At 35.5% G+C, this 27,330-nt stretch overlaps 1 protein-coding gene across 1 annotated transcript; it reads left to right on the top strand.

Annotated features, from left to right (window-relative positions):
* The first annotated feature begins 3,266 nt into the window (after nucleotides 1-3,266).
* stra6 (signaling receptor and transporter of retinol STRA6) lies at nucleotides 3,267-26,854 on the top strand. Its single transcript, XM_026239278.1, has 18 exons — nucleotides 3,267-3,470; nucleotides 6,888-6,976; nucleotides 8,415-8,481; nucleotides 9,680-9,762; nucleotides 9,849-9,982; nucleotides 10,978-11,144; nucleotides 11,704-11,829; nucleotides 12,538-12,608; nucleotides 15,783-15,859; nucleotides 16,366-16,427; nucleotides 16,524-16,686; nucleotides 17,044-17,119; nucleotides 18,698-18,831; nucleotides 19,755-19,872; nucleotides 20,063-20,164; nucleotides 21,033-21,196; nucleotides 21,598-21,735; nucleotides 25,910-26,854. Exons 2-18 carry the CDS (start codon nucleotides 6,897-6,899, stop codon nucleotides 26,161-26,163), a joined length of 2,016 nt encoding a protein of 671 aa, XP_026095063.1. The 5' UTR covers nucleotides 3,267-3,470; nucleotides 6,888-6,896; the 3' UTR covers nucleotides 26,164-26,854.
* The last annotated feature ends 476 nt before the right edge of the window (nucleotides 26,855-27,330 follow it).

Here is a 27,330-nt window from a genome sequence, read left to right as displayed (position 1 = left end):
AGTGGACAGAGAGTGATACGTACACGGGTGTGTAAAACTGACTCTGGAAAGAAAGACAAGGACTGTCATTAGAAGTGTTTGATTTAACCTCAGTATCTTGATGTGGATTATCTGCGTTCACATTGCTCAAACGGTCTGAATCTGGATTAATCAGGTCCACATTGTCCTTTATTATAAAATGCTGTATTATTGTGTATTGTATTTATTGAATCCTTTATATATCACCAAGGTTTTTGAATATTTATGAAATAATTCTTATATGCTTACCAAGGCTGCATTTATTTGTTTGAAAAAATACACCAAAAAGAGTAATATTGTGAAATATTATCACAATTTAAAATAACTAATTTCAATTGTAGTATATTTTAAAATGTAATTGATTCCTGTGATGCAAAGCTGAATTATCAGCATCATTCCTCCAGTCTTCAGGATCACATGATCCTTCAGAAATCATTCTAATATACTGATTTTCTGATTATTATCAGTGTTGTGTCCCCAAACCTTTGAAACCTTGTGTATATAATGTCATATTATGAGTAACTTATGTATTTATTATATGGCATGTTTACTGATTTTTATACTTATAACTTCAGGGGTTAATATGAACGACACAAATATGGCATGTGATGTAACCATCAAGTAAAAAGTAATGACATTTTCCTTTGACTATGAATGCATGTTAGTGTACACATCTTAATTACAATATATAAACTTTTTTGAAAAAATATTTTGAAAAAAAAAAAGATTATTTACAAATATCATTAATTATTTATTCATAAATATAATTACATTTTCTGAGAGTACACCACATGACATTTAAAGATGTATTTTTTGGATTTTATTAGGAAAGGACAGTATTTTATACAGGAAGTGAAGTGAGGGAGAGAGAGGGGGGGGTAATGATTTTACGTAAAATCATTTTCTAACTGTTTTAAAATGTTTTAATCATTTTAAAAGTTTTAAAATTGCTTGTTTTATTTTTGTTATTATTTTTCTTCATGATTATTTTACTTTCTTTTATGTAAAGCACTTTGAATTACCATTGTGTATGAAATGTGCTATATAAATAAACTTGCCTTGCCTTGCCTTTATGTTAGTGCAATGCCCACAAGCCTATTGCCGGTGACTGCATATGACATTATACAACCTGAATTCATATATATATATATATATATATATATAATATAGTCGAATATATAGATCAAGAGGCAACCTCCCGCTCTCTCTCGTGAAGCCCATATGGAAGTGGCTTAAACGGTAATTCATCGACTGACCACTGGAGGCTGGCTGGCCCAAAAAAAGAGCATTCCATATGGGTGCGCTCGAAGGAAGAGTGCAGAATGAATGGAGGTCAATATATATCAGGATATAATTTTGTGTCTAGTAATTTGAATGTTGCATTCGAAAGGGGAAGGAAATAAATTACACAACTGGGTGTTAGATTTTTTAGAGTCACTTATTTGCTTTAAAAATTCTTTTAAAATGTCAATGACATCATACACATCCCACGAGATACTGCGACCAGAGATACTGCTTTACGGCAATCCCGGTGTATCGCTCGCTGATAGGCTGTAGAGTAAGGGAAGAGTCCCCCTCCCAACAACACGTATCGTTACGATCTGTGGTAGCCAAGGGGCAAGGAACTCGACCGGAAGTTGAAGTCGGCTGTGTGCTGCCATCTTTTAGCAGAACTTCACTTGCGTTAGCATTCCCATTGACTCCCATTCATTTTGGCGTCACTTTGACAGCGAATAACTTTACATCTGAGGCGTTTAAAGACTCTGTTTGTCCATTATTTATTTCTAAAGATACACGACAATGTATAAAGGGCTCCATTACCTTCTATGTTACATTATGGCCCCGTATAAACAGTTTTTGTAAAAAATAGGCTAACGATTGCGTCATAACCTCTCGTCTCTCTGTCGCATTACCGTACAGACAGGTGGAGAAGCTCGCAGGCAATTAACTTAATATGGCGTACTGGCGTTACATTTTAAAATACTATACAAAATAATTAATCAGAATACTTACTCCTGCTCACTCACGCCAAAGAACTCCCCGGTGAAGCTCGCCGTCTCTGCAAGATTAACGATGGCATTTGCACGCACAGCCACTTAGAAGATTTACATCTGGCAGACAGGTTGCTGACGTCGTCAAGCTTCGTTTGAGTCTGCGCGTCAGAAACAGAAGTGCTAAAAAACGCTAAAACTGGGCTTCATTTGTCTCAATTGAGTTCCAATGGGGTCGCTGTGTCCATTTCTTTTACTGTCTATGGTGGTAGCCCACGCAACCTGGCCTATTTTGGACATTAGGCAACTTGGCATTTGGCAAACTTTCCCTCCCACGTGAACCCCTGTAAATTCAGGTAGGTTTTGACAATTAACACAGTCCACATGGGTTACCTTTTTTCATCCTTGTATATATATATATGTGTGTGTGTGTGTGTGTGTGTGTGTGTGTGTTTAAGACAGTTGGGGCTTTAAAACTGGCCTACCATTATGTAAATGGAAGATAAATTTGTTGCATGTGAAAGAATAAACCTCAACCAATCTGGCCTGTGCAGTGGTATCAGAACCTTTCTCCAAAACATCTCCATCTTTAAGTCTCAGGTGGACCCGGGAAGAAGAGTCTTCTAGTAGAGGGTTCTCCATGGTCAAAACCAGCTGATACTCTCCACCAACTTGATTAAACCGCACATTCACAACCTCAAAAACAAAATCCAGCTCCTCAATCCTGATCCATTCTCGCTGCACAATGAAGGAAGATCAAGAAAAACAATGTGGTGAGAACAATTACGTTAATTAGAATCCAATTATAGCACTGCAGCTGTTTCGTACTTGTATAAAGAACATATAGCGCATGTATACGTTTTGTTCTGTTGCTATATAGCTACAGTCAGAAGGCCATTGTGCTTGTCGTGAGAGGTTACAGGTTCCCAGGGTCAACTGAAGGCATCATAAAGCTTCATGCTTTGGTCAAAACTTCATCTCTCTGTAATATATGTACAATGCATGTGTGCATTGGTGTGTTCAGCAATAAAATAAAAAAAAATTTGTATGGTTTGCATTCCTTTGCAGAACACTTTGCTTCAACTATCCAATACTATGTGAATGCAGAGCAAAACATGTCTCAATTTCCCTTGATGTTTCGTATCAGTGATCAAAGGCCACTGATTTGAACTTCAGCCAAGAGGTGTCCTATCTTACAACAGCACTTTCCTTGTCTTTTTTCTTACTGAAGTTCGTTACCAAGATATTGTGGCCACTGCAAGAAAGGGTCAAAGTCTGTAGAGACAGCATGCAGTGTTCACACAAAACCTCATTCAAAACACTGAACACATGGTTATTGCAAAGCTGTAAAGTAGGAAGCCTAAGTGTGAGATACCCAAAAAAATCCACTTAGCTGAAGAAACGTACTGGATGCAAAGGGTCTCAAGATAGAACTGAACATTGGGATCTCTTGGAGTCAAGGTAAGGAGTCATTCAAAATTTGATTCAATTGTTAGCATTTTCTTTGTGACTTAATTTAATTTTTTATTGGTACTGTATGCTAAAACTAATGTTAGAAAGGAAATAACTGTAGATTGGGAAACTATAAAAAAATAACAATAAAAAAAGCTTTGTACTTATCACATATAAAAAAAAAAATGAAGAGATAAAACTAAAACTTATGAATGCACTCGGGCCATTACCAACGATGCACGATGAGATGAATCAGTTTACACAATCATCTATAATGCAGCTGTTCTTTAATTATACCTAAAGCTCATGTGAGAGTCATGGGATAATTTTTACCTGAAGTCAGGAGACGGTGAGTTTCCAAAATAATTTTTTGATTCACATGTGCCATTGAAAAACAGGCTGGTTAAAACACTTAACTGTGTATTACATTCATAAAATCTGTTATGCATATAGTCTGGCTAATTAACAGCCATCACAATGCCAATCTTAACCTCCTCACACATTTGTTATTAAGACACAAAAGCAAATTAACAACATTTTGGAGTGCACCTTGCATGTGCATCAGAAAGACCTTAGTGGTGTTTGACTTTATTCACATACTCTGAACAAACATCTTAAAACTTTGGAGTCTCATTCCGCAACGTTTGTGCTACAGACTAGTAATGCAAAGTCCAGTTCATTTCCACGAACCGGTTCTTTTCGGTTCTTTTTGGACAGATCCGCTCATTGGAAAGAACGGTTCGTTCAAGAACCGAACATCACTACTACAGACATGAATGATAACTGAGTAACGTTACTGTTACTTTTCTATCATACTTTCGATTTTCGGCGATAAAATGGTGAGACAATACCAAAGATGCTGAAGGATGGACCTGTGCCACATGAAAATAAATAAATACATTTTGGGCTAACATCCACTCCCATTATAAAGCATTGATTAGCCTGGACATTATTTAATGTAACTCTGAAAGAGTTAAAAACTCATTGCAAAGAAGAATGTCATATACACCTGGGAGTAGAGGGTGAGTAAATCATGGGGTAATTTTCAGTTTTTGTGAAACATCTGACACAGAATGAGCCTATGTTATAGTGTATATGCTATTTTGCCAGTTTTATTGTAAATTAAAAACCAAAAAATCTATACATTTAATACATTTCATCAGCAATGCTGGCTGCCTGCTTTCAAAATCCCATACTTTGGGGAGTAATGATTGTGTTTAGATGTGCCATTTACGGTTTTCAACATTAATTTTTCATTTACTTTATCTTCATTAACTCCTGTTGCATCTCTTCTCCATGTACGTATATATAGAAATTCATTGTCAACTAATGCAACGGCAGTGTCTGTTGTCACCTGACCTTCTTTATCCTCCACTAAAAGCCTCACTGTCAATGGCACGGCACCATGGAGACTGTTTTCTTGGTAAATGGTGACTGGAGGTCGTCCCCAGAGCCCTTGAGTGATGGTGGCTCATAAGAAGTCATTACAGGCAGCATCCATCATGGGCTGTGTGCTCAATGGTGTCACCACCTTAATCAGTTTCCTCCTCGTCAAAAGCTCCTGTGGACCCTGACAGGATCCCATTTGAGGCTTAACCATGCCAGAATGGATCGTACACCATTTCACCAGCCACAGTGGTGGTTTGTTACGCCAGCACCAGTCCAGTAAGATGGTGTGAATGTAACTGTAGGAGGGGTATTACATGGATCAAGCTTCTACATGTGTCAGCCTGACTCATTATGAAAATAAAGAAACTAGAGCTTGGGTTTCATGTCTACAGTCAATGGTGCACTGTATCTTTTTTTATCACTGGCTGCATTGGGTTCTTTGAAATTTGAGAGGACAGATAGGATAGTCAAAGTTCGGAAAGGTATTCGCCTTATATCTCTTAGATACGCTTCAAACAGTAATTCATTGTCAAAATTATTTGGAAATTAGATGCGTCAAAACCTTCCATACAAAGGTATTCGATGGAACTAACCACTGACCTTCTCTGAACCGATATAAGCAAACTTTCAAGCACTTTCCATGATGTAATCCAAGCTTTTCAAAGTGTTCTTTGTTCTGCAACCTTTATTTGTAAATCCAGCTTTGTTTTTTTTTTTTTTTTTTTTCAAGTTAACTGCATTGTTATAAATGGATTTTTGTAACTTTTCTTAACTATCTTTGGCTGTAATCCCTTCATAATAAGGGCAACAATGCAGAAGGTTGCAAAACCTCTGCTCCCTCATTCTAAAGAAGGGGGTGTGGTCATTTGGTGGGTGTGGCAATTTTCTCACCCTCAGGCCATGCCAGGTGTAGATGAGAAATTTAGCACTACATCACTTGCTCACAATGGATGCTCTGCAGTGAATGGGTGCCGTCAGAATGAGAGTCCAAACAGCTGATTAAACATCACAATAATCCACAAGTCATCCAGACCACTCCAGTCCATCAATTAACATCTTGTAAAGTCAAAAGCTGTGTGTTTGTATAAGCACATCTTACCAAATTGCCAAGTGTTTTGAGTGATTTTTTTGTTCATTGTTATGCGATTGTTCTGGTTGGTTGGTGTTTGTATGTTGATTCATTTCATAAATGTGATCTCATCATATTAGTTCTCAGGTATGAAATCTACAAAAAAGACAACACAGTGGGTTTCAGCATCTCAATAACACAGTTTAAGTTAAAAAAATATCTGTGATTGTGGCTTAAACGCTTTATTTTTTGAAGATACAGTTCTACAGCTGTTACAAAATAAAAACACTTTAGAAATGTAACCTGTTCTGCATCTTTCTAGATTCTTCACATGTGTGTCGATACATGTGTGTGGTTCATTGAAATGACTTCCTTATGCCTATACTGTGAGTCACCATTGGAAATCTCCACCTGATAAGTGGAAAGGTGCTCACACACATGAATTTCCCTGTTATCACAGTGGAATATGTCAGCATTCGGCCCCCACACAGTTCCAGCCTGTTTTAAATCCAGTGCTGATTCAAACTCTCAATACCAGCCACAGGACGGCTCTTGGAAGTCCACCTAATCCCTCTGATCTACAGGTGGCAGGGGAGATCGGCTGCCCCTGTCTGAAAACCTTCTCTCTGGGTTTCTTTCACACCCCCTCTTCCTCTCTCCCCATTGCTTTTCTCTCTCTCCTGGTTTCCAGTGAAGTGGTAATCCCCCATCTGAAAAGGAGACCCAAGCTGAAGTAAAGGCGTTTTGGGTTGGCATGCTACAGAAAGGGACCCGTCACATTGCTCCTCACAGCTCTCGGCCACACTGGTAACAGGTCAACTAAACGAGAGAGCAAGAAAGGAGGAGAAAAAGAGACTCTAACTTTGTTTTTCGATTAGGGCGTCTTGTGTCCCACAGGAGTGTGGAAGACTGATTTCGGCTACTTTCTGAGTTAGTGGAGCTCACTGAAACTACTGTTTGATCTGCAGGTTGGCACCATGAGTGCTGAAACTGTGAAAGACTACTACGACTACTCAGAATGGTACGAAAATGCAGCGCCAACCAAACCTCCTGTCGAGTAAGTACTCTTAACTTGTGTTTATGAATGTTTCTTTATGGTAAATTTAAAAACAAATTCCAAACTTTGTTGTGATTCATTAAAAGTGGGGAAAAAACAATGACATCTTTTCACTTAGGTTTGTTACATATTTTTATATTATTTTCATGATATCTATTTCCTATATATAGTTAAATCTACTATTTGTTTTTATAATTTATTTTATAGTTAATTATATTTAAATGTTTAAGCTTAATCTTACAATATACACACGCACATACATATATGTATTTTATATGTTTACATTTATTTTTATATTAATTATATTAATTTTAAAAATCAGTCACAACTTTGTTGTGATACATTGCAAGTGGGGATAGAATGGAAAAAAGTTCTTTATATTTATGATATATTTTTGCATCATTATAATTTAACATGTAAAATGTATACATTTTATAACTTGACAAACAATAATTAACAAATGCATACACACACAGAGAGAGAGACACACATATATACACTTTTATGCTATTTTTAATAAGTAGCTACATGTTAATTATCATAATTATACTGTATATATTTAAATGCAATATTTAGTTTTTATAATTAATTGATTTGATAGTTTCTATATTTAAATGTGTCAGCTTACATAACATGCAAACATATATAATATTTAATAATTATAATTATGATAGGTAAAAATTGTTAACCTGAATGTACTGTAAGTCGCTTTGGATAAAAGCGTCTACTAAATGCATACATTTAATTTTAATTTAATTTGATCATATTTAAACATGGAAATTTATATATTCAAAATGTGTATTTATATTGCATATTAGGTTACAATTTTCTCTGGGTTCTCTGGGTTTAGACATTAACTTCTGTGATTTCAGCTATATAACATGGTTAAGGTCTGCAGATATTCATTAGATATTATCTTTATTGTTGCTCTTCATTTAGTCTGTTGCATCCCATAACAGACTACCCAAAGCATTTATATGGTTCTATGTCTATAAGTGTGCAAACATATCTGATTATATTTCTGCTGAAAGTGATGAGACGTTTTGACTTTGGTCTCATCTTTGATTCTTTTCACAAATGCAAGAGTCTTTACAGCTGGATTTTAGATAACAAAGCACCAAACTGTGACTCTAGGGTTACTTAAATGCATCACATGCCTCGTCCAAGACTTCCTTAAACCAAACACAATCAGGATCTTTTCATTCATCTCTGAGTTTCTGTTACCATGGCCTTTAGTTGCCATAAGTCCATCCCAGCATTCCAGTTTGCTCAGTGTGAGTGGGGTCGTGTGCTGGCATTTCACGACAGTCAGATTCAGTTTAAATGAAGTGCTCTTGTTAGTGATGGTCTGTTGCTTGTGAACGGAGGGGAGGAAGGGAGTTATCAGCCTGGATCACACCAGTTTATGATAAATACTCTGTGTTCGTGAATTTTTCAGAGTTATCCCACCATGTGACCCCACAGCTGATGAAGGCCTCTTCCACATATGCATTGCTGCAATATCTGTGAGTTCCCTTCAAATGAAACATACTGGTTTTATGTTCTCAATTTTCTTTTTTTCTGTCATTACCTTCTATTCTTTCTTTGAATTGCCTTGTCCAGAGTTTAGTAGCTTGGAATACTTGGAATATAGAAATCAGACAGTACCATGGTTTATATCATAGTACTAGAGACAGACCGTATTTGGATATGTTAAGAAGCACCTTTGTGTCAAAATCTAGAAATCTAGAAATAGCCATGTCACTTGACAATAAGCTGTTTGAGTTTTCAAATTATTTTGAATTGAGTAAATAATTTGTAAAAAAAATATATATATATAGGATCATTATATAATAAATTATAAATTAATTAATTAACTGTGTTTTCTATGTGTTCACTATTATTATCATTATTTTTATATCTTTTTAATATTTGAAGACGTGAAAAAATCCCATAGCAATATCTACAAATCCCAGTCTCCTGTGCTATTTTAGCATCATTGATATACTATTATAATTTAGTAATATTTTGCATTTGTTTTAATTTCTTTATTTTCTTTTTTCATCACACTTTTTGTCAGTTTTAAAATTCGATAGTTTTCTACATTTTTTTCTTTCTTTTTTTTTTTTTGCATTTCTATATATTTATTTTATAATTTTTTATGTATGTTTTAATTTACTTGGCAACTAGGTGAAATAAATTAATTTTTGAAATATTTATTTTATGCATTTTTTTGGGGGGGGGGGTGTGGTTTTAGTTTTAATTAACCATAATACGTGACCACGTCGTAGTAACTTTATATAAAAGTTTTAAAAACATTTCAAACACACATTTGTCGTCACTCATCTTGTAACTCCCAGACTTCCCACTGAGTCCCTGGTCTTTTCCTTTCTTTGATATTTATACAAAAAGCCACATGCTAATTGACTGTGATGGACCCATGTGGACTCAGATGTCACCTTTGGCCATGACGCCTCCTAAAAGTGCTACAGGTCACTGCAGGTCACTGTGCACTTACTCATTCCAGAAACAGAGGCAGCATCTTTGGAAATGGGTTCTGCCCTTGTTTCATAGGGGTCTGTGGTTTCACTTGAACCGAGAAGCTGTGAAGCTGAAGGGGTTAATAAAGGGTCAAAGTCCCAGCTGGACAAGCTTCTGCTGGGCCTTTAGAGGAAGTCAGGGAGGTTGTAATACTGACAAATTGTCCTCTCTTTATGTCAAAAGCTGGTGGTCATGCTGGTTCTCGCCATCCTGGCCAGGCGACAGAAGCTGGGTGACAATCAGAGGGGACTTACAGGTTTACTCAGGTCAGCTTGACATCTGCCATGCAGTAAATCACCCAGAACCTCATGGCAACATACTAAAAATGTTTTTTTTCTGTTCTTTTCTTCAGCCCAGTAAACTTTTTAGACCACACACAACACAAGGGCCTTGCCGTAGCTGTGTACGGCGTTCTCTTCTGCAAGCTGGTCTCAATGGTCCTCAGTCACCATCCACTTCCTTTCACTAAAGACGTCATTAACAAAGGCATGCCGACTACATCTATCGCATCATGGAGTGGTGGAATGCATTCATATTGTGATTTATGGCAGTATTCATTCAGTTTTTAGGCTTCGTTTTATGATGTTGTCTAGTGGTTAAGACCCAAAACTAGCAAACCGAAGGTTGCTTGTTCGATTCCCGCAAGGAACAAAACCTTGAGTCCCCATCGCTGTACACTTAAACCCAACTTGGTCAAGGATGATAATTATGGCAATGTTGTAAAGATTCAGTTCTTTCTAGATGTAAAACACACACACACACACACACACACACACATACATTCTTTTCTAACATAATGTAAATCAAAGACTTTGGGACACCAAAGAGTTTCTGCAAATTGGCCGGTTTGGAGGGGTATCTCACGGGGTACAGTGGCTCTCCCTTCACTGTTGCTCTAAAAGGAATACTCTCTCTATTCACAATATGGTAGCTTTCCAAACTAAGCTCAGTTCACACAAGAGGATGAAAAGTAGCACCCTCCCTGATCTTTTTTGATAGTCCTTCTTAGTTGGGTTTTGTTATTAGATTATTGGCAGCATTTTTTGCTTATTTAGCCAACATGGCCTCAGACAAGGCTTTGTTTGCATGATGTATCCGTTTGGTGCTTTATTAAGTGAATTTTGACATGCATGTTAGTATAGATCTTGACCTTTTTTGTTCTTCTGAAGTAAAGAAATGCATTTGTGTAATAAAAATATGATATATATTATTATAAACTGTCACGAGAAAGTGGCGTTATATGAGAAACAGGCCCAAATTTAAGTCAGTTTACAATCAAAATTGTGTTTTTAGGGCAATTTATTCATATAAATGTGTCTAGTTTAAGGTTACATCAGATTGCACTACTAAGGGTTTGAACTTACAACCTTTCGACTCCCTGCCTCTTTAACCACTGGGACACATCACTATTTATATAGACAGTACTGGTGAGCACAGAGATGTTTAAGTGGACTATATTATTTTGTTCTTTATGCCCGTAGAGTTCTGGCTGATCCTGGCTCTGTTGTACTACCCCGCGTTGTACTACCCTCTTCTGGCCTGCGGCACGCTGCATAACAAGGTGGGATACGTCTTGGGCAGCCTGCTGTCATGGACACACTTTGCAGTTCTGGTCTGGCAGAAGGTGGACTGTCCCAAAACCTCACAGGTACCACTTACCATGGATTTATGGATTGTAAACATCACCTGTAAAATATATGCATATTTTTCCATGTTGAATGGGACTTTCAGATTCTTCTGCAGCAGCTTAAGTTCATTAACTTCTTTCCATCAGTCCTCCGTTTTGTGCCCATTGTCCCCATTGAATGGTCAAACCTCGAAACAATTCGTTCTGGTTCCCAGGATCTCTCTATGGTGCTATGCTTCAGCTAATCACTTTAGATTCTGTCACAACAATGTTACCCAAAATACACAATAAAATAAAACATTCTTGTTTAGTTTGATTGTTCTGCCTGCTTCATGGATTTAGCAAGGAAACAAACGGATCAAACTGGCTGACTGGATTCATGCTGAAAGCCATTCAGTTATTTTTAGGACTTAATAAAGAAAGCCTTGTTAGGTCCGTTATATAAATTCTGAGTGAAATTTCATGATTGATTTGCATTGAATATGGGTGGCAGGAATTGTGGGTAATATAGCGAGACAAAGGACTGCAAACATTTGATGTAATTTGATATTGATTTGTCTGTTTTTCTGCTTGTCTGCAGATCTATAAGTACTACGCTCTGTTCAGCAGCCTTCCTCAGATTGCCTGTCTGGCTTTTCTTAGTTTCCAGTATCCGCTGCTTCTGTTCAAAGGCTTACAGAACAGAGAGACAAGCAACAGCTCTGAGGTGAGACTGTCAACAGCTGTCCTGATTGTGTAATAAAAGCTATATTAACAGATCCGATTCTTTAAAAAAGACTAAAAGGGAGTTCCAAGCATTAAAAAGTTTGATAAGGTTTAAGGTTAATAATCAATAATCAAATATTTTAGAATGTATTTATCATGGCTCTTATTTGGCATTGATTTATTTGTATTTACCATTGTTTTTCCCCCTAATGTACTGTAAACAATATTACAACAGACCTGTGACCCATTTCTGGGCCACGACCCACCAGTTAAGCACCTCTGTGTTAATTCGTAATGAAGAGATTTAGGAGCATGGAAAGGCAAGAGGAGAGTTGGTAAACTCGTACCTGCATTCCAGCGCTCTAATCGTTTTAAGCAGCTCAGTGGGATTGGGTTATGTTTGACTCACAGAGCACATTACACAAACAGTGTGTTGTTTTCCCATAGGAAGTAGACAATGGCTTATTCAGCTATGATCGCTATGACGAATACATTTGGATGAAATATGATGAGCGATCCCCTCATAACACATCTAAACTTCAAGTAAACAATGTCAAATCTAGATATATATATTTTTTAAGAATTGACAAACTATCTATAATTCAGAAAAGCAACGTTTTTGTTAGATCACACTACCCTACTATTTTTAACCAATTGTAACTTTGAGAAGATTTGTAGTAATATATATATATATTTTACTTTCTTGCAGGACCTCAGTAGCAGTTATTATCGAGATTATGTGAAGAAGATACTTAAGAAGAAAAAGCCCACCAAAATCAGGTGATGCACACTTACGTGGACAACATTATTTATTAACCCAAAGGTTCGAGAAGCATTAAAGTTATATTATACTAGTAACTAGTAACCCATAATAAGACTGATCATATGGACCCTTTGTACAGCATAATCAAAAAAAGTAAATTCATTAACTTTTTGTTTTTATGTTGGCTTTACTGGTCACACATTTAAAAAAAAATGTAAATAATTTATAATAATATAAATAGTGATGCACCGATACCACTTTTTCCAGAACTCGCCCGATACGTTACTTTTATTTTTGGTACTTGCCGATACTGGATAACGATATTTTAATTGCCTTTGTAAAAATTTTAAATATTGGGTACAAAACCAAAAGAGTATGTATAATGTTAGCTGGTTAACTTAATTTATTAAATAGATACAGTCAAACCAAAATTTATTCAGACACCTTCAACGTTTCACATTATCACAGTTTATTCTCTATAGTTTATAAGATGGTAATAAAATATGACAAGAACTCATAGTTAAACTGTCAGAACAAATTGATCTGGATAATATTAGATAACTTTGATAGAAAGGTATATAATGGATTACAGTCACAGCATTGCACACAGGCTGCTAGATTCACTTTCGCCAGAAAGTCATGTATGCCTAAGATTGAAAATAAATGATGTTTATAGTGAATGCTCCTATAATTTATTTTACGATTGAGTTTTAATCCAAATGCATGTGCTAAGTGAGTGAACATCAAAGATCAGTGTGCTCTCTCTCTCTCTCTCTCTCTCTCTCTCTCCCTCCCTCCCTACCGTTAAGTAACTTGTGCATTGTTTATATAACTTGTTTTGACATATCCGACCAACCTCAAGGTTTCCAGTGATAAAAATGTATATTCACTCGACAAGCTCATGCATCTTCGTCGCTGTGCGCTCAGTCCACTTAGCGTGCTTTATCATCTCATGCACGTCAGCTATACTGGCGTTAATACTCTGAATGTTTAACATTATATTCATTGCATAGATATTCTACGTAGACAACCTTAATCTTTAAAGGGGGGTGAAATGCTATTTCATGCATACTGAGTTTTTTACACTGTTAAAGAGTTGGATTCCCATGCTAAACATGGACAAAGTTTAAAAAATTAAGTTGTACGTTTGAAGGAGTATTTCTGTTCCAAAAATACTCCTTCCGGTTTGTCACAAGTTTCGGAAAGTTTTTTTTCGAGTATGGCTCTGTGTGACGTTAGATGGAGCGGAATTTCCTTATATGGGTCCTAAGGCACTTCTGCCGGAAGAGCGCGCGCTCCCGTATAGCAGAGCACTGAGAGCACAACAGACTTTACTGATCAGAGCGAGAGCGTCGCGAAATGTCACAAAAGGAGTGTGTTTTTGGTTGCCAGGGCAAGACAACCCTGCACAGATTACCAAAAAAAAAAAACAGCATTAAGGGACCAGTGGATGGAGTTTATTTTTACAGAGCATCAACGGAGTTGTGCAAGTGTTTGTGTTTGTTCCCTGCATTTCTAAAATGCTTGTTTTACAAACAAGGCCCAGTTTGACGCCGGATTTGCACATCGTTTATTTCTTAAGGATGATGCAATCCCAACGAAAAAGGGTCACGATCGTGTGTTGGAACCGCAGGCGGTGAGTAAAACTGCTTAAAATATCTCTGCCTCCTTGTTAGTGCGTCCGCCTCCCATGCCAGAGACCCGGGTTCGAGCCCCGCTCGGAGCGAGTCGTTGCTGCTGCTGCTGCTCTCGTTCAGTTTCAGCCTCGGGATCTGATTCTGGATCATAAATAAATGGCTGAATCTGACTGTTAGCCATGGTTTGTTTTGGATGAAGGTTTTTTCCTCAAGGTAATGTCACAGCTTCCAAACGCTCTCAACGCAAAAGCCTACTGACGCTCGTGATTCTTTAGCTCCGCCCACACGTCACGCCTCCAGTCGGTCGTGTTTTTCCGGGAAAAATTGGTACAGACTATCTTTCTCATATGAATATAATAAAACTAAAGACTTTTTGGAGTTATGAAGGATGCAGTACTACTCTATAGGTACTCAAGATTAACAGGATATTGAGTGAAAACGAGCATTTCACCCCCCCTTTAATAACTCCAATCTGCCCTCTGTTGTTCTGTTGTCGGTGTTTCTTTGTCTGAATATGGCATTTATCACATGTTGTGTGGTATCAGTGTTTGGTATCGGGGCATTTTAACGAGTACGAATACGAGTACAGGCGCTCATTATCGGGCCCGATACCGATGCCAGTATCAGTATCGGTGCATCTCTAATTGTAAAGTTATTTAAAAAATAGTATTGTAAATAAAATATTTTCTAGTCAATTTAAATTTTCAAATCGTTTTATAAATAACAATTTCATAAATGTTATCAATTTTAAAATGTAATTGTTTTTAATACATTTTATTATAAGATTAATTAGGGTTTTCAAACCCCATACAATTAATGAATAAAATACTATAAATACAAAATCAATTCTATAAATACTATAAAAAAAAATCCTAAAGAAATACATATTTTGTAGCTTATAAATATCAAGTGCTTAATGCAGTGTGAGCTAATCATTTTGTAAATGGAATAGATTCCGATTGCAATGAAAGAAAAAAAAGTTAAGGCACTTTCTATTATAGCAATCAGTGCACTGTACAATAGACAAGCAGATGGGATATTGTCTAAAGACTAGTTCCTTCCTCTTTTCCATTGACAGGAGGTGAATCACACCTACAGTAAATTTACTTATGCAAAGATTGGTAGATAGTGATCCATCACTGTCCCTGAGTGCGTGATGCCATACAATCTGTCTGTACTGTACAGATGCTGATCTTCTTAATGCAAAAATACACTGAGTGTCATTAAATATAGTCCTGTGAGCCACGTGAGGGAATGTGTCCTGTTACGTGGAAACTCCTTGATGTCAGTACAAAGGAAAGCAACATAATGGAGGGAAATATCCATTGATAATAAACTTCAGATATGCCTCAAATATCAAGAGACCATGAGGTTGCAGGTTTAGACTGGTTGCTCAAAGGTTGCAGGTTTGAATCCCATTAAAGTCCCATTAGTGTAAATTAATTTTAGGAAACTAAAAGTCTAAATGTGCATTTGAAAGAAAATGAAGTGGTATTATTTTAAAATCGTATGCTGCTTCTTGTTGTTTATGCCTGTTATCTCTTGCTTTTGCAGTTCGAGCATATCAAAACCCAAACTGATTGAAAGACTCAGAGATGCTGCCAAGTCTTACATCTACACACCAGAGGATGGTAAATTAAAGAACAAAGAAAGGAAGAAAAAACAAAGAAAAGCCAAATACATATAAAAATATATTTTATTCAGCATGGACTGGTGCATTATATTGATGGAAAGTTATAATGAAGACACTTTTTTGTTATTACAAAATTATTATTTTTTAAAATTTGTTCTTTTCAAACTTTCTAATCATCAAAGAGTCAGGGAAGAAAATTATATTGACAATAAATATTGTTATTGATAATCTTGAGCAGCAAATCAGCATATTATAATGATTTCTGAAGGATCATGTGACTCTAAAGACTCGAGTTATGATGCTGAAAATTCAGCTTTGATCACATGAATAAATTATATTTTAATATATATTGACACAGAAAACAGTTTTTTTGAAACTGTAATAATATCTCACATTTTTTACTGTAATTTTGATCAAATAAAAGCAAAAGAGACTTACCAACCCCAAACATTTAAACAGTAGTGTTTGTATTAATTTACTGTCATTTTATTTCTTTTCCATCAGTTTTTAGGTTCCCTTTGAAGCTAGCGATCTCTGTGGTTGTGGCGTTCATTGCTCTTTATCAGGTAAACGCTTGAACAAATGTTATTTCTTTCTAAAAGTATTAATCAATGTAGCGTGTTAGTATTTCAAGGCATTTTCCATTCTGGTGAATGTCTTAGATGGCGCTCTTACTGGTCTGCGGTGTGCTGCCCACCCTACACATCGTCCGTAGAGGAGTGGACGAAGACATCGCCTTCCTGTTGGCAGGTTTCAATATCATCCTGTCAGACGACCGTCAGGAGGTGGTCAGGATTGTAGTCTACTATCTGTGGTGTGTTGAAAGTGAGTTAGCTGCCATTCTTATACTTCTTATACTAAGGCTGTTCTGTTGCAGGACATAGATGCACAGATGCACAGAGCACACATTGCAAGTATGGGTCACTTCACTTTTTATTCAGACCGCTGGAGGTTTGCAGAGGAGTGCAGAGCCTGAATCACACGCATCCGCTTTCACTCAGCTTTAAATACTCATACGAATCAGCAGATGAATAATGAAGTAGTCAGCAAAGCCGACTGCTGAACTGTAGCAGGACTCGTTTTCCAATCAGTCAGTGGGAAAAAGTGCTGAGGCTGTGAGAGTGTGTTTGTGCATCTGACAGCGACCCGTCTGACAATCATGTGATTGTGTGTGTGTTTCAGTTTGCTATCTGTCAGCGGTGACCCTGTCCTGCCTGCTCAACCTGCTCATGATCATGAGGTCCATGGTCCAGCACAGGTGACACTAACAACCACACATTCGGTCAGATGAACCGGCTCAAACCGCTTTTCACCTGCTTCATTACTGTCACATGCATGCTGATGCGCAGATGTCACATCCTGATTCTCTGATAAAGCATTTTAGATGTTATTAGACGGAGTAGGTTTGAGAGGTCAGTTTTATAAACAGGATTTAAAGTGCGAAACGGACAGAAAATATTACAGTTGTTTCTGATGTCAAAACTGATTTACTGATTTCTCAAAAACTGATTTACACCACAGTATAGCTATTTCCTTTTAATTTTTATATACAAATTATTTTAGATTTTAATGTTTTATATTCTATTATTAAATAAACTTAATTACAACTTTTTTAAATGCAACAACAGATTTAGCCTATATTAAACAGATTGTCACATATTAATACAGAAATAAAAAGATAGATATTCTAAATAAAAATGTATTTCTTTAGTAAAATCTAAAACAGTTGTACTATAAGTGTAATTTCCTATTTTGTACATTTTTAATTAAAATGTATTTATCTTTTAATTAATTATTATTTATGATGCATTTTATTGTTTTATTTCATTTCATTTTCATTTTATCTTTTTATCTTTTTTTTCACTTCCAGGGTTATTATTGTTACCTAAAATTAAAACTAAAAATAAAATCTACAAAATAAAGCAATGATTTTAAAACTGTTTATATATGTTTTAATTAAAAATCATTTATTTATACCTTGTAATGTATTTTATGATTTTATTTTATTGTCTATATATTTTTTTTTTCTTTATTTTAAATTTTTTTTTCACTTCCAGGGAAATTATTATTATTGTTACCTAAAATTAAAACTAAAACTAAAACCATTAAATCTTTACTTAAAATAAAACAAATTAACTGAAACAAAAAGTGTTATTAAAAATACATATTTATTAATTTGTCTTTTTCCTTTTGTTTAACTTGAAATACTAAAATAACTAAAACTAAAACTGAAATTAAATTATTTATTAAGAACAATATAGACATTTAAAAAATGACAAATAATGTAAAAAAAAATATTAAAATATAACCAGAAAAAAAAGAAAACTAATTAAGCTATCATGAATATATACAAAAAATTATGTTATACTAGAATACTAATATATATATTATATATATTATTTATTTATTTATTTTTTATTTTTTTTTTGCTAATATATTTCATTATTTGTATTAGTCATCACCAGCTCGTCTCCTGACTTGCACAGTCACACATCATTCATGCACTTATGTGAATGCATTACTAATGATTTTCTTTTTAGCATAACTGACTGTCTCAGTGCCTCTATTATGAATAACAGCTACAGTAGCTAGAGGTGAAACAGGAAAAACATCATTTACTAGACTAATGAGAATGAGATAATTACGGTCAGGAATACCAAATTAAAAATAATGACTTTTCAAATTGAGTTTTTAAATGTCATTAATGGCCGTTTGACTCTGTGACCTGCAATTCCATCTCAGTGTCTTCTTCATAAAGAGATGCTGTGTGTGTGTGTGTGTGTGTGTGTGTGTGTGTGTGTGTGTGTGTGTGACGGCTGTGTCTGTGTTCCCTCAGGTCTAATCTGAAGGGACTGTACAGAGGAGACATCTTCACTGTGTATAACTGCCACAGGAGCATTAGACCGTCCCGGCCTGCGCTGGTCTGCTGGATGGGCTTCACCAGTTACCAGGCGGCCTTTATCTGTCTCGGTGAGAGCGCATGGCATGAGAGACCCTCATTCTCTTTTTTTCTCTTTTTTTTACACTTACAATAGTTTGTGTACAACAACAACAACCAAATCTGAACTGAACAAAAAAATTGTTTTAATTCTATGTTATATCTACATTTAAAATAGTATTTATTTATCACCAAAACATTTTTAGTTTTCTTTAAGATTTTTTATTTATTTATTTTTTAGCAAGCTTTGTGTAAAGATGATTCTCAATATTATAACAGAGTGATTCAATATACCATTTTTCTTTCTGCAAAGAATGTGTAAAATGTCTATATCATTCCCATTATATACAATCTATAAAGTTAATCTAATTTGCATATTAATGTGTTTTTGGAGCAACATGTCATGAAAAAAAGAAGTGTAATAATGTGAGTAATAATTGACAAGATTTTCACAATAATATATCATATTTAAAAGAATACTGAATTATAATTTATTTCCCTGTTCATTTGTCATGTCTCCCGAAATGCGTAATAAACATGCTTTTAGTCCCGGTGTCCTCATATGAGGACATGTATGAAATCAACACCCTGTTTCATAACATAAAGTTTCATATCTCTGAAAAGCATTGAATGTGCTCTGTACAGGACATCCAGACTACAAACTGTGACAGTCTCAGAAAGATTCACAAAAATATAATGTCCTCATATGAGGCTGCAGGGTCTTAAGAGGTTTAAAAAAAAAGACCAGAAACATGTATTAAGAAAATAAATTTGGTACATTTTGTGTATTTTCTTTTTTTATATATTTAAATAAACAAATAAATGTATATTATATATAAATATATTTATTTTCATTAATTATTTTAATTAATTTGTTTTCATTTTATCATTTCATTTTATTTATTTTTTTACTCATGAAATAATATAGTGTTATTTTTTCTCTGTCTGTGTCCAGGCATGGTGATCCAGACTCTGGTGTTCTTCATCTGCATTCTGTTCGCTGTCTTCCTCATCATCATCCCCGTCCTGTATGGCACCAATCTCGTGCTGTTCCACATCATCGGCAGGATGTGGTGAGTGTCTTCCCTCTGCTCGACCGTGGCTCTGGTGATGATGACTGTGACTGCAGGGTCGTGACCCCGTGAGCCACGAATCTTGACTAAAGCCCTCCTATCAGTCATCTCTCCTCATGAGCCAGATAGGCCAGCGTTTAGACAAGTGCCTCTTAAGATGCTTCTCACTCTCATGTTGTCTCTGCTGAAGGCCCTTCTGGATGCTGCTGTTCCTGGCTGTGCTGATCCAGCATCTGACTTCCAGGTTTTTGTTCATCAAGAAGGACGCAGGAACTAGAGATCTGAACAACAGGTGCTGATTATACATAATATTACAACATCTGTTGTGTCTCTTACTGGTTAATGCTTCTGATGTTAGTGTGCGTTCACCATCTGGTAGGGCATTGAAGATCAGCCAATAATAACACACATCTACACTCTGTACATTATGAAACTTCTGAAGAATTTCATATTAACAGACACTGCATTTTTATTGTACTTTTTCAAAACAATTGTTACTTACATTTTTACAATTACATAAACATATATATATATATATATATATAGACACACACAAACACACACAGTTGTGGTTAAAAGTTTACATTAACTTTGAGGTTGTAATTGTAAATATAAGGTTGATTTTGTGCTGTAATACATTAATGAATAATAAATTGTATATTTATTTTTATAAATTTAATATAATATTATTATTTATTGTTAGTTAAAAAAATAGATAGAGAAATGTATGTTATTTTAACTGAAGAAGGTAAGGAAAATCTCTTCAAAAACTAAATATGGTGGATTTTGTGTTATTTTTAATATTTAGTTATACATTATTTTGTTTTCATTTCATTATTTATTTCATTATTTATTTATTTACTCATTAAATAATATAACATTATTATTTATAACTTTTTTCAAGTGAAAATGTTTATTACTTGTTAATTTTTTATATTTCATTATATATATAAAATTATTTTTTAATAGTATATTCTATTCTATTTTAGTCATGTACTCTCTCTCTCTCTCCCTCTCTCTCTCTCTCTCTCTCTCTCTCTCTCTCTCTCTCTCTCTCTCTATATATATATATATATATATATATATATATATATATATATATATCAAGCTTGTATGAGGATTCACAGAGATTGGATGTGCTTTTTTTCTTTTCTTTACAGAGGGAGTCTGTTTCTTCTCAGCTACATGCTCTTCCTGATTAATGTCATGGTTGGTGTGATCCTGGGCATTTGGAGGATAGTCATCACTGCCCTTTTCAATATAGTTCACTTGGGACGCTTGGATATCAGTCTCCTCAACCGCAACGTCGAGGCGTTTGACTCAGGTACTGCTGGACAGAGCAACGCATTCACATTCAGAAACCCTATTAAGAATAAAAGTGCGGTCAAATTACAGTAAAACGTATTGTTTTCATAAAATGACATTAACACCCTTAATATCATTAGTATTATATTTAAGAATTTATTTTGTATTCTTAAACAATTTTATATAATTAAAAAAAACAATTTATAATATTTTATTTTCATTTTAAATGTTAATTATATTCGATATCTACATATTTTATATTTGTATATCATTTTTATATATTTCTGTGGTTTCAAACAAGACTAGATTTGTAGTTCTACAAACAGAATAAGCTGATATTTCTGTTAAAAGTGCCACACTGAAATTGTTGGATGTGATGTTATTGTATGCAGATGGTCTCCTCTGTGCTTCTCTCCGCAGGGTACCGCTGCTACGCTCATTACCTGAAGATCGAGGTGAGTCAGTCTCACCCCGTGATGAAGGCCTTCTGCGGGCTGCTGCTGCAAACCTCAGGCCAGGACGGTCTCTCTACACAGAGGATTAGAGATGCTGAAGAAGGTCTGAGCTTTTAGTTCTGTATTGCTCCAGTTCATCACAACAATATGATTAAATTGAATTCGTCTGAGAGCAGCCTGTTCCAGAGTCTGGTCTCAAACTCAAAGCTTTTAGTCTTCAGAACTCATATAGAGCTTGGCTGAGGATGCGGTTTGTTGTTTTAAAGCTGCACTCATTCAATTCATCCAGTGAACTTTATGTGTGTTCACTGTTGTGTGCACACTTTGGTTGGGTTAAGTGCAGAGCACGAATTCTGAGGATGGGTCACCACACTTGGCTGTGTGTCAAGTCACTTTCACTTTTTTTTCAGTGAGTGTGTGGAAACCATCAAACTGTTGAAAATAAAGATGCACTGAGATGCTTTCAGATAGGTATGAGAATGTTTATAAAGGTTTGTTGTTGTTAAAAAAAATAATTTAAAAAATAACATTGAATTATTGAAATAAATCAAAAACATTTTTAAAAAGTATTATAAAAAATATTAATAAAATATAAATTATTAATTATGTGTAAAATGTGCTGTATTATGGTTATTATATGTACTATATATAAAGAATAATTATTAAAAATGTATGCATTAATATTATAAAATGTAACAAATAAATTGTATAATAACTTAAAAACCTAGCTATATATCTAGAATATATTGTAAAAATATTTTTTTTGTTCTATAAAGTAGTGTATTTTGTACTTTTGTATAATTTTGTTTTATATAAAAATATAGCACAGTTAATTAGCATAACTATATAAATAATACATTAAAAAAAAAATATATATATATATATATATATATATATATATATATATATATATATATATATATATATATATATATATATATATATATATATATATATTAATTATTAACCCTGTTATATGTGGGGGGAGTATTTTTTATACCAATTTATATCAATTAAATAAATAAATTTTTATGTCAATTTATAGTTTTAATTAATACATTTTATTATGTAATTGTCAAATGACAATATATAATTTCTAACTGGCCATGCATAAAAAGTCGTGGATTATGGTTATTATATGTACTATATGTAAAGGAAAATTCACAGTTAATTACCATAATTATTTATTTAAATGAATACATAATACATTTTGTTATAATATTAAAATATTATTTATAACTGCCCCACATTGGTGCAGGCAGATTAAACTCTGTATGCAGCAGAGTTTAAAAGGAACAGATTCATTTTATCTACTTTTAATACACTACAAAACAGAAAGCAGAGCAAGATGATGTTCGATCATCTGTGTCGAATCACTGACCAAAGCCGAGATTCATATTGATCAATGTTTGATTTCTCTTGGCTGATTTATGTCTGTTTGCACAGACAGTTGGTTGGCCTTGTTTTGGGAATAATTGATTCATCATGTTGCCCTGCAGGCAGCAGGCGAGCGTTCCCGCAATCATTACATTTGTCAGGATAAACTGGGCCCTGATGTGTAATAAGTCACCGCGGCCCTGCTGCTCAATCAGACCAGTCACAGAGACAGAGAGTCCATAGTGCGAGCATCCTCTGTACATTCACACTTCACAATGCTCATCTCCTTTCATAAAGCTTTATGTGTGAGTCTTAAAGGGTTAGTTCGCCCAAAAATGAAAATTATGTCATTAATAACTCACCCTTATGCTGTTCCAAACATGTAAGACCTCCTTTTATCTTCTGAACACAGTTTAAGATATTTTAGATTTAGTCCGAGAGCTCTCAGTCCCTCCATTGAAGCTGTGTGTACGGTCTACTGTCCATGTCCAGAGAGGTAAGAAAAACATCATCAAAGTAGTCCATGTGACATCAGAGGGTCAGTTAGAATTTTTTGAAGCATCGAAAATACATTTTGGTCCAAAAATAGCAAAAAACGATGACTTTATTCAGCATTGTCTTCTCTTCCGTGTCTGTTGTGAGAGAGAGTTCAAATCAAAGCGGCTGAATTTCCGGTTCGCGAACGAATCATTCAGTTCACCAAATCGAACTGAATCGTTTTAAACGGTTCGCATCTCTAATACGCATTAATCCACAAATGACTTAAGCTGTTAACTTTTTTAATGTGGCTGACACTCCCTCTGAGTTCAAACAAACCAATATCCCGGAGTAATTCATGCACTCAAACAGTACACTGACTGAACTGATGTGAAGATGAACACCGAGCCGAGCCAGATAACGAACAACAGACTGACTTGTTCACGAGTCAAGAACCGGTTGCATCGGTGTTCGGATCACCAGTAGTTCTTTCGGACAGTTCGATTCAATAAACCGGTTGAAGAAAACGGTTCACCGGTTCTTTTGCGCTCGACGTAATGGCTTCATTGGCGATGATTGCCATTGATTCAAGCCTTCGGTTTACCCGCGCTCATAACACTAGCACAGAATCAGTTCAGAATCAATCACCAAAAGAATCAGTTCGGTTCAGGCGCTCTGTGTGTCGGTCTGCTTCACACTGAATCACACATGCGCAGTATCATCAGCTCCTCGGTTCACGAATCAGACACATCTGACAGAAACGGTTCTTGACTTGTGAATGAATCAGTCTATTGTTCGTTGTCTGGCTCGGCTCGGTGTTCATCTTCACAGCAGTTCAGTCAATGTACTGTTTGAGTACATGAATTACTCCGGGATATTGGTTTGTTTGAACTCAGAGGGAGTGTCAGCCACATTAAAAAAGTTAACAGCTTAAGTCATTTGTGGATTAATGCGTATAAGAGATGCGAACCGTTTAAAACGATTCAGTTCTATTTGGTGAACTGAATGACTCGTTCGCGAACCGGAAATCCAGCTGCTTTGATTTGAACTCTCTCTCACACAGACACGGAAGAGAAGACAATGCTGAATAAAGTCGTAGTGTTTGCTATTTTTGGCCCAAAATATATTTTCGATGCTTCAAAAAATTCTAACTGACCCTCTGATGTCACATGGACTACTTTGATGATGTTTTTCTTACCTTTCTGGACATGGACAGTAGACCGTACACACAGCTTCAATGGAGGGACTGAGAGCTCTCGGACTAAATCTAAAATATCTTAAACTGTGTTCAGAAGATAAAAGGAGGCCTTACATGTTTCGAACAGCATAAGGGTGAGTTATTAATGACATAATTTTCATTTTTGGGCGAACTAACCCTTTAAGTCAAAATCTGGTCTGTCAGCATTTGATGGGGTTCGCTGGAGCAGATGGTGTATTCAACATTAAACAGCCCTGTCTTTTGTTGATTTTACCCCTACAGTACCAATACTTGCATTCAAAAACTGAAGGAGTTTGATTTTCATGTTTGTATTTTCATACAATATTATAATCTGTGGAGAATTGTTAAAACTGGTAGGTTACAGAGACTGGGTTCTGTAATCGACTGTCTCATGTGTGTGCGTGTGTGTGTGTGTGCGTGTGTTTGTGCGTGTGTTTGTGTGTGTGTGTTTATGACTAGCTTTTATACTCTCCATGTGGTAATTAGACATTATATGTTCCAACTGTGATACTGTGATATTTCTTTGCATTCAGTGTCTTTATTTTAGATGTCATTTTAAAATGAATATTTATTCCTTAATTTTCCTGATTCAAAAGCATACACGCGACCGGGGCTCTTATGATGAGTCGGTTCTTTGAGGGGAATCATATACAGACAGTGCAACCAGTTGAGTCCAACGCGCCAAACAAATGATGCGTATGAGTCGATTATTTTTAATGAATCATTTTAGTCAAGGTTACACATCGCGATCAGTGGAACTCGATTTCCCCACAAATGATTCTAATGAGTTTGTTTATTTAGTTAGTTCATGCAGTTGGTTAATTGAAAAAAATAGTTTATAACTACAATGGTAAGGTCCAAATAAAAAACGAAGAACTCTTATGATTCATTACAAACAGTGGCTCATATAAAAGACCAAGCTAGTGGAGTTTGGTTCAGTTCACTTTTTCCAAACAAATGACTCTTAAGAACCAGTTCTTTTTAACCTGTAAATCTGATGATTGATTCAGTGACTTGAATAGCAAGCGATTACTGAATCAAACTGAACTGTAAGTTATATGCGTGCGTGTTGTAATAGATAATAATAATAATGCTTGAATAGATTTCTTTCTCGCCATTTACGGATAGGCTATATTTATTGAAACTGACTACGCTTGTCCTGCATGTTGGTTTTAACTCTTTCTTGCATGTTCAACATGTTAAGGTATTCAACTGGTCCAGCAAGAGAAGAAGCAGAACAAGGTGTCGAGCGCCAAGCGGGCGCGAGCGCACTGGCAGCTCCTCTACACGCTGGTCAACAACCCGTCTTTGGTGGGCACCAGGAAACACTTCCAGTGCCAGAGCTCTGAAAGCTTCATCAACGGAGCCCTCAACCGGACCTCCAAGCAGGGCAGCAAAAAGGAAGACAGTATCAAGGAGCCTAGCAAAGATGCAGAAGGCGCCGCCACCAACAACTGAGGACTGCAAATCACCATGAGGAGAAGGAGATCGGCCCTCCCTGCCCCCTAACCTCTTCATTCTTAATTGCTGCTGGTCAGATACTGGTGATAGTGTTATTTGCTTTGGTGTAGCAGAGAAGCACGTGTGTTTTAGCTAAGTGCACTTACAGCTCAGTGCCTCAGGAAGAAGTTCATGCAGTTGTAATTAACGGATCCTTTACACGTGTGTGTGGATGGATGGATTGTATCTTTTGTTGCATGTGTGAGTGAGACTGTCTCTCCGTCTTGGGCTTAGCGTATCAGGAAATGGTTAGTTTGGCACTGAACTACCTCCTGATGCGAGGTTATAGGCTACGTGTGACTATTTATGAATGTACAGGTTCTGCTCGTTTGCTCATTGACGAAATCTTAATTTCCTCTCTGCATCTTCATTTTGCATTCACTGGTGTGACCAGTGGTGAGAAAGTTATTAACATAAATGAAACCACTAATGTCCATTATCCATTATGCGTTTATCTTTGTTTGATCTCATGAAGACAACATCTATTGTAATTGTATTACAATTGTTTTCATTTCTGACAAAATATAAATACAGTCGGTCTCGCTGTTACATTGACATTTCATTTTGATATTCCCTCTATTATGACTTGTTCTGCTACCTATGGCATATGTGTGATTGAAATGAAATAAATAATACAAAAATAAAAGTATGTTCAGTGTGTTAAGTGAAATAATTCCATCTTATGTGTCGCGTAAAAGGCGCGACAGTTAAACACATAATTTTATATTTTAATGCAACCAGTTGAAAACCATTTAAATGCGAGTTATTTTCACGAAATATTACCTTTTTTCTCTCTCCGTTGTGTAGCGATTTTAAAAACTCAAATGCATTACTAATGTTTTTTTTTAGTAATATTTAAAATAAATAATAGGCAGATGCTGAGAGAGTGCAACTGTTCCGCAACCTCATCATTCCTTTGTTCTAGTTTAGTATAGTTTTCTCAAGAATTCATTATAGGCCAAAATGAAAAATAATCACTGTTACACATGTTATTGTATCTAAATGTAAAAACAAATAATTTCCAGATTTGAAATGTTCAATAAATATCCCATAGGCTTATTCAGACTATTTATATATTTGTTTTGAAATATTCGTTTCAGAAACACAGAAAGCTAAATGAATCAT

The sequence above is a fragment of the Carassius auratus genome, chromosome 50 (genome assembly GCF_003368295.1).
Source record: "Carassius auratus strain Wakin chromosome 50, ASM336829v1, whole genome shotgun sequence".
NCBI classification, from domain to species: domain Eukaryota; kingdom Metazoa; phylum Chordata; class Actinopteri; order Cypriniformes; family Cyprinidae; genus Carassius; species Carassius auratus.
The sequence above is the reverse complement of the archived record's forward strand: the minus strand, read 5'-3'. Positions and strand labels throughout refer to the sequence as shown.

Coding starts and splice junctions, on each gene's coding strand:
- stra6 (XM_026239278.1), top strand. CDS start 6,897: ATGAGTGCTGAAACTGTGAAAGACTACTACGACTACTCAGAATGGTAC. Junction 16,428..16,523: donor CGTTCATTGCTCTTTATCAG/GTAAACGCTTGA, acceptor TGAATGTCTTAG/ATGGCGCTCTTACTGGTCTG. Junction 21,736..25,909: donor GATTAGAGATGCTGAAGAAG/GTCTGAGCTTTT, acceptor CAACATGTTAAG/GTATTCAACTGGTCCAGCAA.